The sequence below is a fragment of the Physeter macrocephalus genome, chromosome 12 (genome assembly GCF_002837175.3).
Source record: "Physeter macrocephalus isolate SW-GA chromosome 12, ASM283717v5, whole genome shotgun sequence".
NCBI classification, from domain to species: Eukaryota; Metazoa; Chordata; class Mammalia; order Artiodactyla; family Physeteridae; genus Physeter; species Physeter macrocephalus.
Window position 1 is genome coordinate 62,023,871 of NC_041225.1, and position 13,667 is coordinate 62,037,537.

At 36.9% G+C, this 13,667-nt stretch overlaps 1 protein-coding gene across 1 annotated transcript in view; it reads right to left on the minus strand.

The window, feature by feature from the left end:
* Positions 1 to 13,667, minus strand: part of SRBD1 (S1 RNA binding domain 1) — a 234,013-nt gene that overhangs the window by 170,820 nt on the left and 49,526 nt on the right. Inside the window, exons 11-14 of the mRNA XM_024118922.3 lie at positions 10,422 to 10,529; positions 6,689 to 6,846; positions 2,543 to 2,633; positions 1,708 to 1,815 (exon numbers count right to left, since the gene is read on the minus strand). Coding sequence (XP_023974690.1) covers positions 1,708 to 1,815; positions 2,543 to 2,633; positions 6,689 to 6,846; positions 10,422 to 10,529 — 465 coding nt within the window. The remainder of the gene's footprint in view (positions 1 to 1,707; positions 1,816 to 2,542; positions 2,634 to 6,688; positions 6,847 to 10,421; positions 10,530 to 13,667) is intronic.

Genomic DNA, 13,667 nt, shown 5'->3' on the forward strand with positions numbered 1-13,667 from the left:
CAGCAGAGGGAGGCCCGCATACCACAAAAAAAAAAAAAAAAAAAAAAAAAAAAGTGCTCCTTCACAGAGATATAAAGTAACATAGTAAAGTAATTCTTAATACAAACACAAAAAGAGAGAAATATAAAAGAAAGTTTTAATATTGAATATGAAAAATAATTATAAAGAAAACTTCAAAATGTTACTGAAAGCAAAAGCATTCCCCATTTTAATGATGGAAAGAGAAACTCAGAGAGGCAGAGTAAGTCTTCCAAACTTGCGTAACTAGTAAATGGTGACAACAAAAGATGAACCCAGATTTGCCTGGCTCCAAAGCTCATCCTCTTTCTACTACCATATACTGCTGCAAGTTCAAGAAAGAGAGCCTCTGTAAGCAAATTCAGATGAAATCTGACAAGTCTGACAAGTCTTCACTATTTAATGTTTTTAATAATTTGAAATTTCTATTTATAATCGCTATAAATGTATCCAAGATATTTATATCCAATTAATGTGAACAAGTTAAAAAGAAATCAAAGAAGTTGCCTGAAATAAACTGTATTATCTATGTCAGGTCCTTGTGGTAGGTTCTCAAAAGGACTGGGTACATGTGTGCAATTCCCAGAATAGAGAAGATCCACAGTATTTCCTAGACCAAACTGAATAAGAAGGAGAGGGAAAAAAGCTGAGCCAAACTATTCAACCTGATCCTTTCCTGAACCATGATCCCATGGCACCTACAGTTTGTCCCTGACCTTTTAATCCCCTTTGGTTACTCTGCGTTTGTTTTTCTAACATCTTGATTATACTCTTGGCACACGGAATATTACACTAAATACAAGACCCCTCTCTTTTGGCCTATCTGAATGGATCCTAGAATTCTTCTTCCTGTGTTGGCTTTTGGTTTTGTTTTGTTGATCCTGATCCCATACTTATCAGTTGACTATACTTAGTTATTACATTTCTCGAAAAGCAGTGGGAGATGGCTCTTACATGCTCTCCCCTAGATATCATCTATTATAACTATCTTCTCTCCTAGAATTAAACCCTTTAGGATTTAGCATGCTACCATACTTTGGAAAAGGTAAAGGTGGCTATTTGAGGTTCAAACGGAAAGTAAGGAAACAATGGTGGATGACAGCAAAACTACTACAGATCTGGGAGCAGGACTAAAGAAATGGGTCATTCTAATACAAAGTTATTTAGAAGTCAACTGTATGCCCATACAAAATGAGAGCGTGTGATGAAGAGACTAACAAGAAAGGAACATCAGAAATGCTTTAAAAAAAAAAAAAAGAAAAGAAACACTTTTAATTTGTAATATTTACCTTGGCTCTCAGTTCTGAAGGCCAATGGTTCACAGTCATCAAAACTTTGGGAGAAGAAGGCTAAGTTATCCACGGTCTATAGCTGCTAGACCTATACACCATTCTACTTATCAGTCACTAGTTAGCTAGAGCCATCACACAAAGTACTACCTGGAAAATCCCATGAATTCAAGTAAGCCCTAACTTGCTGCATCTGTGAGCGGTTTCAGGATACTGAAATGCCAATTTCTCCAAGAGGCAGACACTTTACATTGTCCTGCAAAGCTCTTATGAATAGGAAGAGGTGATATGAGGGCAAACAAGAAGTACATCTTAAAAAGACAAGGGAGAATTTATCACAGAAGGAACTTCAGAAGTTCCTTTGCCTCTCAAAGAAAACAAACATTCCTAACATCCTTACCAGTAAACGATGTCCAGTGGTGCAAAGTAGTTTTTCATTATCAGGTCAGCAAAGTAAGCTTCTGTTTCCCGGCAGGCAGTTCCATTTCCAATCACCACTGTGCTGCAGCTTCAAGGAAAAACAGAATGAGAAACTGGATGAGATCAAGGCATGCTTCTAAATCAATCAGGAGAAAATGGACAGAATGCATGAACAGTATTATATGATGCTCTTATTCTCTCATATATCCAAGCAATCTCTCCACTATCTCACAGGGGCCACACAGACTTATGCAGAAGCGAAGACACTGCTCCTGCACTTGGTATTATAGGAGGCAGTGGAGAAATGTCTTATGGTCACACAATCTCAAGAATAGTCAGCTTTCTTCCCATCTAGAAGGAATGAAATTTAGACATGAATAAGTAAACTCTGGAACATTCTAAGCCGTAATAAAGAATTATGACTGAATTATGTGATATGTTTTCAAGTAATTTCTGAAGCTTCTCTAACTACTGCCACATCCATTCCTCAGATCCATGAAAAAGAAAGAGAGAGAGAGAGGGAGGGAGGGAGGAAGAAAGAAAGAGAGCGAGAAGCCCCAAACTGAAGAATTAAAATCTCACTTTTGGTCATATTACCACCTTTGTTTAGTGAAGGCAGCAGAGGAAGGGAGTAGCATTCCTCCAGAGTCTCCAAATGTAGAGTTCTCCAGCAATTTGCCCCAGCATTGTTTTACATGGTTCCTTTTCTAACACCAAGGCACTTCCCTTAATCCCTCCCTCCAAATTAGGGACTTCAAAGATATCTCTGATTGGCTGAGCCACTGAAATACTCAAAAGGTTACTTATTTTCATACTTGAAATTCAGCAAAAGCCTCTTTATTTTCTCTGCCTCTCGGAAGCCTTGTCCACAATGCAAGTATACCACGTCAGTATGAAGTATCTGACCTTAGGAAAAAAATGAAAAGAAAAGGCCATTTTGTAAGAAATTACAAAACATAACACACCACTGATTTGATTAAGCAAGTTGAAACTGAAAAGGGAACTGGTTCATCTTTTAAAATGCAGTCTGAATCTTTCATATTCCTTAATCAGATTCCCCCTTAAGCATTCTGAAATTTTGTTACCTCCAAAGTTATTAGAACTCTATTTTGTTATACAAAAATCATTATCAACTAGATAATATGCCATGATACCTAAAAGAGAAGTGATTTTTAATAACACTTAACATCAAAAATAGTAAAAGCTGGGACTTCCCTGGTGGCGCAGTGGTTAAGAATCCACCTGCCAATGCAGGGGACATGGGTTTGAGCCCTGGTCCAGGAAGATCCCACATACCACAGAGCAACTAAGCCCGTGCGCCACAACTACTGAGCCTGTGCTCTAGAGCCCGCGAGCCACAACTACTGAGCCCACGCGCCACAACTACTGAAGCCCACGTGCCTACAGCCTGTGCTCGGCAATAAGAGAAGCCACCACAATGAGAAGCCTGCACACCGCAACGAAGAGTAGCCGCCCGAAGAGCAGCCCCCACTTGCCGCAACTAGAAAAAGCCAGAAAACCTGCATGCAGCAATGAAGACCCAACGCAGCCAAAAAATAAATAAAATTTTTAAAAAATAGCAAAAGCTAACATTTACTGAACATTTACTATATATCAGTGAGTGTTGTAATACTACTCTATTTCTTCCTTTGGGTTGTAGATATGTAAATTTCTTTACCTTATGTAATTTTTTCAGCTGCATACTTATGAACTGTGAGCTTTTCTGTACTATATTTCAGCCAGAAATATATTTTAAAATTTGAGGGTAACTCCTAAAGAACAGAAATAATGAGCTAAGTGACCAAATTAGGAAGTTAGGAAAAGGACGACAGAATAATCTCAAAGAAAGTGGAAGGAAGAAAATAATAAAGTTAAAAAAGCAGAAATTAATGAAACAGAAAAAAACTCCATAAAACAGAGAGGACCTATGAAGCTTAAAATTTTAAATCACATGTTAAGAAAAATACATACTTTTAGCTATACCAATCAAGTAAAAGAAAGGATGACACAAATAAATTATATTAGAAATGAAAAGGGAGTATAACTAGAGATTCAGCACAAATTTAAAAGATACAGAGAGATTATTATAAACAACTTGATGTTAATTTAGATTAAATGATGAAATGGATAAATTCTTGGAAAACTCTTACCAAAACAGACTGAAAATACATATGCATATATGTATTTATGTGTGCATAAAATTTTAAAAAGAACCATTCTATAAACAATACAAATACAGTAAAGGATAAAAGCTATATGATAGCTCAATAAATGCAGGAAAAAACACTGACAGAATATACTTCCCATTTATTGTAAAAATGCACATCATGAAAAAAGATCAACTTAGGACAGCAAAATCAAAAGCCCATGACTGGGGCTTTCCTGGTGGCGCAGTGGTTAAGAGTCCGCCTGCCGATGCAAGGGACACGGGTTCGTGCCCCGGTCCGGGAAGATCCCACATGCCGTGGAGCATCTGGGCCCGTGAGCCATGGCCGCTGAGCCTGCGCATCCGGAGCCTGTGCTCCGCAACGGGAGAGGCCACAACAGTGAGAGGCCCATGTACCAAAAAAAAAGCCCATGACTGTAATTTATAAAAAAAAAGTATCCCCACAAAACACAAAAGGTGAGCAGGTGGGAACAATGCACCAATAACCACCAAGACCAATGTGCATCAGCATTTCTGTGGGAGGAGGCACAGAGAAACAATGGAGTATCTCATGGACCTGAGATTGGAGGAAGCCTCAAAATGTCAGAAGGTACTTCCCTGGAAATCAAAACTGGTCTGTCTGAGAATAGAAAGCAAAACTGGAAAAGACCTTTGCATATTCTAATTTATAGGTCAGTACAAAGGTTGCACAGTAAGTTCAGAAAGGACTGGAAAACTCTGATCTCTGAACTCTTGAAATTAACAAGTAGAACATTCTTTTCAAGACAAAACCCCACAGTGAGAAAAAACTGTTGAGCATCATATCCACATTGAGCAAGGTAAGGACAGTATGGACAAAGGGGAAAAAAAGTCTAGATAAAAGGGAAGAAAGCAATAGGAAAGCAAATTTCAGAAAGTATAAGGTTATCTCTCTAACCAAATAGGTAAAGTTTTTCTTCCCAATAATTTGGAAAAAGTAGAAATGATAGTTCTAGAGATATACAGCTGGCCTTCCATCCTAAAAGTTGAGAAAAACTAATTTTATGTAAAACTAAGCAACAGAAAAGGATCATAGTCAAATTTCATATAGAATGATTATTTTTCAAATCAGGAAATAAAAAAGACTAGTATGATGTCCTTACAGAAAGATGTGCCCCAAAACAGAGAAAAACTGTAACCTAATATATAAGAACAAGCTACCAAAAAAAAAAGATTAGAGAAAATGAGAATAAAATAAATCAGAATTAGAAAATGTCAGAAGTAAGATGAAAGAAATTAGGAATGAATTAAATATGAAAGAAAAAGTTATTCTAGGAATGAAAACTTAAACCAAATGAAACATAAGAAAAATGTAAACAATCAAAAAAATTAAAAGGTGAAGAAGTTCACCACAGAACTGTAATCTATTTTTTATAAATACCAAATGGAAATTCAAAAACTTAAAAACATAACTTAAATAAATAACTCAATGGATGGATTTAATAGCACATTAGACATAGCAGAATAGAGGATTAATTAACTTAAAGACAATCAATAAAAAATAAAAGAACTGAAAATAGAAGAGGAAATTGAATGGTCTAAAATACACGTAATTAGAATTCCAAAAAGAGATGCAAGAAGGTCTACAAACCTCAAGCAGAATTCATGTCCCCTTCCCTCCAAAACAAATAAATAACACAAACACAAACAGCTAAGCATATAAGAAAACTTCTGAAAACCACAAAGAAAAAATCAGAGGAAAAAATTAGGAAAAAATCAGGCAGAGGAAAAAATTATCACCTTCAAAGGAACAATAATAAGATTTTTGTCTGACTTCTCAACAGAAACTGTAATAGCCAGGAAAAAAAAAAAAAAGAAAGAAAGAAATGACATCCTTAAAGCACTGAAAATAACTGCCAATTTTGAATTCTACACCCAGCAAAAATATTTTTCAAAACCGAAGGCAAATCAGAAACTTTCAGAAAAAAAAAACCGAGACAATTTGTCACTAGCTGATCCACATTAAAATGTAACAGACTAGAGTTTTAGGAAGAAAGAAAGTGATCTCAAATGGAAACACAGAAATGCAGAAAGAAATGAAGATAACAGAAAGGGCAAATAAATGAGTAAACAGGAAAAAAAATACTGACTGGACAAAACAATGAAAATGTCTCGTGGTATTTAAAATATACACAGAATCAGGACTTCCCTGGTGGTCCAGTGGTTGAGTCCACCTTCCATTGTAGGGGACGCAGGTTCGATCCCTGGTTGGGGAACTAAGATCCCACATGCCACGGGGCAACTAAGCCCGCGAGCTGCAACTACTAAGCCCGCGCACTCTGGAGCCCACGTGCCACAACTAGAGAGAAGCCCACGCGCAGCAACTAGAGAAGCCCGTGCGCCGCAACAAAAAGATTCTGCATGCTGCAACTAAGACCCAATGCAGCCAAATAAATAAATAAATATTTTTTAAAAAACAAAAATAAAATATACACAGAATCAAAATGTATCATATATAAATGCAGTCAGTATAAACAGAAGCTGATAGGGGATAAACAGTTATTAAAGTCTGAGCCCAGTTAATCCTCAATATATCCACTGTGACCTAGGAAAGGGCATAAATGATAGTAAATGTTGACTGTTTGAGTCAACAAACAGGCCAAACAGGAAGCTTCATCCTGATTCCTATATCCCTTTTTGTGAGAAAACCATCTTCTATTCCTTGAAAATTAGCATTATTTCCAAATCCTCATGTATATGAGGATTTGAAGTATATGAAGTGAAATTTATGACCAACCAAACAACTTCTATATAAAATGCTGAAAGGTATGCTTACTGGTAGGAGAAATTATAGCTAATTTGCAACCGTGTTTATAACCGGGATCCACTCCCATCAAGGTACGCCCTGGGACAGGGCTTGTTAAAAGGAGCTGACGAAGGTTCCGTCCAAACATCATTACTGATTCTTTCTCTGCATCTGATGTTAGTCTGGCTCTTTAGAAACAGAAAAAGAGAAGAAAAAAGATAAAGTATTCAGTTTTCATTCATTCAAATTTTCTTCCAGAAAAAGAACACAATTATTCCTCATTGGAGCATTCATTATTAACAAAATAACTTAAGAGAAAAAAACTTACATACAAAATTATATTGAGTCTCTTTTTGCTAAGCTCAGTAATACAGATACCACAAACAATTTTGTGGTATCAAACCTGCTGAGTTTGTCATACCTACGCTCCTTCTCTATCTGCTCAACCTTATATAAGAAATCTACATGTATAAGTATCTGTGTATATGAGAGAGACAGGGTGTATAAAGATCTGGACATTACATGGGATGTCACAGTTTATCAGCTGATTAAAAATATAAGCACATAATTAATTAGTGGTCAATTACTGAATCATAAGTAGCCTCCTCCAACAATGCTTAGTTTTACACCTTCACCTATATATATCTCAAGGCCATCTTCTCACTCTATTCCATTCCCCACATCTACCCCCTCGTCATTCTCACAGTGATGTGACATGACCACAGAAATTAATACCAGTCCAGAACATTGCCGCACATAAATAACTTCCCAATTTTATCCAGAGAAGCTATTAAAAGTGTAATTTTCAAACTTTTTCTAGGATAAAAAAATATGCTCTATTGGACTTAAAGGCATTTGGAAACTAAGTTTTACACCATTTGCCTATTTAACAAGAGTTCTTAACATATTATCTCCTGAAACTCAAAAGAATTTATTAAAAGTATGTCTTCTCTATTAGACCAGGTTAAAAAAAAAAAACTGCATGCCAATGGCCACAAGAACAAAAGCAATTCAGGGCACATTTCTATCAGCGTTGAGGTAGAATTATCTACATATCTAAAGGCACATACAGCTAACCAACATTTGTTTTCCTGGCTTAATTCAGCTTCGTACGGCTTTTCTCTCATCTTCTCTAATATTTCACTGTCATTCTCCCTGCATTCAGCCAAGCAACATGAAGATATCATTACAGGTATTTCTAAATCTTCACGTTTAACTTTATTTATTGAGTGAGCATTTGTACTCAGTCTTATATAAGGTACCTGTGATTGACGTAAGAGATACAAAGCTGAAAAAATCCCTACCCTGAAGATCACTGTCTAGTGGAAGAAACAGAAAAACAGACGAGTATAACACACAGTAGGGATAGCTAAATTAGGAGAACTTTCTAAAAGAGATGTCTTCTCAGGTGAATCAAGAAGGATAAGTAATAGTTAAGCAAACAAAGGCAGGGATAGTAGCTGAAGAGCATTGAGAAAACACTCTGGGCAACAGAAGCAGCAGATGTCAAAGCTCATGGCTCATTTATAGAAAAAGCAAGTAACTTCATACGATAAAATAAAAAGAAATACCAAGACAAAGGGCTACAGAGGAAGAAAAAAACAGACCACAAAGGGTTCTTCTAAAGAGCTTGGTGTTTATCCTGGAGACAAAGAAGATCCACTGAAGGATTTTAAGTAGAAGAGTATGAAATAATCAGATGGGAATTTAAGGATGGCAATGTGGAATATGTATTAGAAAATACAAGACAGAGATCATCTATGATACTAGTATGGTAATTCAGACAAGAAATGATGATAACCTGAACTAACCATGCATACACTTTCTCTTAGTAATGATGGAGATAAAGAGGAGGCAAAACTCAAGATATAATAAAAGATGGCATAATAGACAGCACTTGGTAATACTGATAATGTAGTTTTGATGAAAGAGGTATGTGTGAAAAATGACACAGGGATGAATGATCATGACAGTCATGGAAACAAAAATGAAGAAGCAGACTCTGAATCTTATACAGTCAACTGAATAAAATGGCTGCAAAATAGTATAGTCTGTTTGATCTCTTTTAATACACACACATGAATGGAGAAAAGTCTAGTTAACCATGGTTATCTCTACGTGGTGAAATTATATGGGTTTTTTTTCCTTTGTGTTTTACTGATTCTTTCAATTTTTCTGCATTTGGACAAATTTCTTTTTAATTAGAGAATTAAAGTAATTTAATTACTTTAATAAATCAATTGAGGGTTTTCCCCCTCAACTGCTGTTTCAGGTAATTACAAGTATTTCTATGAAGAGACAAATCTGTAGACAATGTCTGCAAACCAACTTATGGAATGAAATAAGATATATTTTTTTAACCACAGGCATTTTAGAAAAAAGAGGAAAGTGCTCTTGCTTGCCACTGCTAATGGAAGTCGGAGAAGAATTATACATTAAATAATCCCAGAGCAAACTACACAAATTAAATCTCAATGAAATTATTCCACAAGCAGTAAAGCTATTCACATCAAATATATGTAAAATGTCAAATGCACCACTGGACATTATATGCAACATGAGAAAACAAGATAAAAGGATGAATCAAGAGAATGAATGATTTTGTTAAAAAAGGTTGGACAAAGGAACTATATGTCCTTTTTAATAGTACCTGCTCACTCCCTACTCTAAATGCCTCCAAAGTCAATGGCCAAGTCCAGCAAAAGAAAAACAGACAAACATAAAGGCTGCTATAAATTCTAGTGAGGCTGAAGAGATGGCTAGAAATCTATAGTTTCCAGGTGACCCTTGCTGAAACACTAAATAAGTGGGAATGAAGAAAATCTATAGCACATAGAAAGGAATATATGAAGGCATGGCTGGTGTCTAAACATTGACTACCAAGACAAAGGCTAGAGAGAAGCAGGAAAGAGGGTTTTTGCCTCCCAACATTTCTGCCCATCTCCTCCCCTAAAAACAATTCGGTACCTCACCTATTTTTTTTTTCTTCGGTACGCGGGCCTCTCACTGTTGTGACCTCTCCCGTTGCGGAGCACAGGCTCCGGACGCGCAGGCTCAGCAGCCATGGCTCACTGGCCCAGCTGCTCCGCGGAATGTGGGATCTTCCCAGACCGGGGCACAAACCCATGTCCGCTGCATCGGCAGGCAGACTCTCAACCACTGCGCCACCAGGGAAGCCCCCTCACCTCTTTTGCAGTTCTTTGTAACCTTTAGATCTTCTGCTAGTCCATTTAGATAGTCACCTTAATAATCTCCTAATATTTGTTCATCACTGCTGATAATTATTCATTGAAACAACTCCGTTTGCTAATATATATTAGCTTTCTCTCATAGTAATACATTCATCATGTGCTCCCCTGATTTCCTTATGCTTTTTTTGGCTCTCTTACCTCTAAAACTGCTGCCAACTAACTTCTCCATTAACTTCTTAGTTTGTTTCTCCCAAGCCAAATCTCTCATCAATAAAACCATTTATTTGGCTTAGCTGTCAAATTCCAAGACTAGTATTGCAGAACTGGAAGGGGTACACATTAAGTGATCAAGATTTGAAAAGTATACCGTAATTAAGAGCTATGTTTTGTGATCCATGCATGTGAATGCCTCTACAGATTGAAATCTATGCTTGAATTTAAGACTTTGTGATTCTGTCTCAGTTCTTTGGATTGGTTAATGAATCAACAAATATTTACTACATGCTTTAATGGGCCTATTACTATACATAAAAATAAACAGTCCAGAAAGTTAAATAAGACAAGATGCATACCTGAACTCTCTACAAAGGAGAGGATAAATAAGGCGTTTAAAGGAATCATCCAGTGAGTTGTATAAGATCTTCATTAACTCTGGCCTTGCAAAGCCACGTGGTCTCCACCTGCAAAAAAGAAAACGCTATACTAAAACTGATGTAACAATAATAAGGCCATAAAAGGGCTCCTGGAAGAGCAGAGAGGAAGTGGAAAAGAAAAGGGGGGAAGAAACTTTATTGAATCCAAAGTAACATAATCTGTAAGGAGAGACAGTGATGTCTGAAAATTATTACTATGACATCTGGAGTTCTTATTTTTAAAAACCTGGTAACCATGGTAAGACATAAAACTTAAGGGAGGAAAAAACTTTCCTATTCTGAGAAGAGTCTCCAAGGCATTATTAATAATGGTAAAAATTTTTAAGATATAAGAAAGTCACCAAAAAATTACTGAACCACTGCTATAGACTGAATTATGTCCCCTAAAATTAGTATGTTGAAGCCCCAACCCTCAAATCAGATGATATTTGGAGACGGGGCCTTTGGGAGGTAATCAGGTTTAGATGAGGTCATGAGGGTAGGGCCCCCATGAGAGGATTAGTGAGTGCCCTGAAAAGAAGAAATATCAGATACCCCCTTCTCTCTCCCCCCACGCCAGGTGAGGACATGATGAGAAGACTGCTGTCTGCAAGACAAAAAGAGGGTTCTCACCAGAAACCAAATCAGCCTGACCTTGATCTTGGACTTCCAGTCTCCAGAACAGGGAGAAAATAAATTTCTGTTGTTTAAGCCACCTAGTCTATGGTATTTTGTTATGGCAGCCGAAGCTAAGACAAGCACTATGTCCTTCTTCTCCCATTTCTTAATCTCTTCCTGAGAGTTAAAGTAGATTGAGCAAAGGAGAAACTCTGTTTTAACCTTTGCCTCTTGTCATCCTTGAGTAGAACTCACTCTATTCCTCAGGTTGTACTATTCTACTAGGCAGTGTATCTGCATACATATTGATAAATATAAATGCCAGAGAACCCACTGTTAGTAGAAACTGGAGAAAGAACAGTAAGAGAAAAACACAAGCTAAAAAGGACAAACAAATTCAGCCCTACCCCTTCTCTGTGTTCCCTACATCTACAGCATCTCTGCCCGTGTCCTTCAATGGCTCTTGAATAGAAAACATTAATATTTTATCAATGGTTCCTAATAAACCATTAATATACTTTAGGGACACTGTCATCTCCCTTACTTATAATGTGATACACCAAAGGCTACATAATAATAACTAACTGAATCCCTTCCATAGAAGGGTATTATTTGAGTAGAATATAGTTTTGTTTTTTAATTTGAATGAAAGTGCTTTTAGGCAGGACATACATCCTTCCTTCCATCCAAATCCTTGTTTCTTCCTACTGTCACCTATACCTGAGGGCATGAAACGTAGGGAGAACTAGGATATGAATTAGAAAGTTATTATTATTATTTTGTTATGTTACAGGCATACCTTGGAGATATTGTGGGTTTGGTTCCAGACCACCACAATAAAGTGAATATCACAGTAAGGTGAGTCACATGAAGTTTTTGGTTTCCTAGAGCATATAAGAGTTATGTTTACACTATAATGTAGTCTACTAAGTGTGTAATACCATTATGTCTTAGAAAACAATGTACATACCTTAACCAAAAAATAATGCTATTGGAAAAATGGTACCAATAGATATGCTCAACACAAGGTTGCCACAAACCTTCAATTTGTAAAAAAAAGACAAAAACAAAAACAAACCAATATCTGCGAAGCACAATGAAGCAAAGTGCAATAAAACTTATAGCTGTGTTGTTGTTATTAATTGGGGAAATTCAATGTCAAACAAAGACATCCCAGAAGAAACATCTGAGATGGCTTTAAAAAAATGAATTGTGGTTTACCAAGTAAGAAAAAGGAATAAAAGCATTCTGGGAAGAAACCATACCATATGTAAAAGCTTAGAGGCATGAAAGAGCATGATAAGCTCGAGTAACTAGAAGCAGATTAGTAATACAAGGGCATAAAGCTGCAGGATCAGGTTGCAGGGTAGATGAGGCTAGAAAATATGGCAGTAGCCAGATTACTGAGGCCCTTATCACCATACTCTGGAGCTTGGCCAGTTAGGAGAGAACATAGCCCTGGGTCATGGGACAATACACTAGAAAAAGAGTCCTTAGAGGCAGGAAGGCCCTAATGGAGTGATTCTTATAATGAATATATCTGATATCTGCTGGTGGGTCATTCCCTTTAAAGCCAAACCAAGGTTTCCAGATTGCTGGTAGGAGAAAAATGGAAATCTTTAACATTAGATACCCAATTTCTCTGGAAGCCCCAGTAGCCTTCCTTAAACCTCAAGGTTATCCTATGGCGTGACTGCTCACCTCCCTGGAACAGAGTGCTGTGGGTCTATTTTATAACTAATGATGCCTCAATTATACTCATTCACAGTGACCTTTAGACCACAGACCCAGCTATACTCACTTCCTGCATTATAGAAACTCCTTTTTCTTCCTCACCCCACAGCAATTTCTATCTCTTGACTGGCTTCCTGTGATCTATTCATTTAGCACTCGAAGGGACCTGAAACAGTATAGAGAAGGCACAGACCTTATTACTTCTAAACTTAAAGGAAACACAATGGGTTTCCCTTATAGGGTATCATCGTAAAAGTTGATTCTTCCTCAATTCAATAGTTAAACACTGCTGAATAAAACTAAGAAGGACCGCACTTTAACTAAATTTCACAATACAAAATACATGCTATGTAAGATGTGCACAATGAAGCATACAAATTAAGACAGAGGTCACAAACTCAAATACCTACGGGGGGGGTCAGGAAAGTACTGTAAACAAATGAATAAGACCCAGGGCCTATACGTATGTTTTTGACAGAGACATGCTTTATTCACCCATTACAGACAAAGAAATATTCTCCACTTTGGCAAAGAAATATGCTCCCCCCCATTTGGTATCTATAGAGAAAGACAGGCTCTCTCCATCTAGCTTTCATTTTCCCACATTTAAAATAGAAATGGATACAGGATATAGTTCCCCTTAAATCTACCACAAGAAAAAAGCAGCACCATTTAGTGTAGCATTTTCTCAAAGTGATATGACAGACATTTGGGGACAGAATAATTTACTTTACAAGACTATCCCATGCATTGGCACTAAAAGCTAGTTTTAAAAAAGAAAAAAAGCTAGTAGCCAGCCTCAGTCATTCATTCGTTATTCACATAATATCTGAT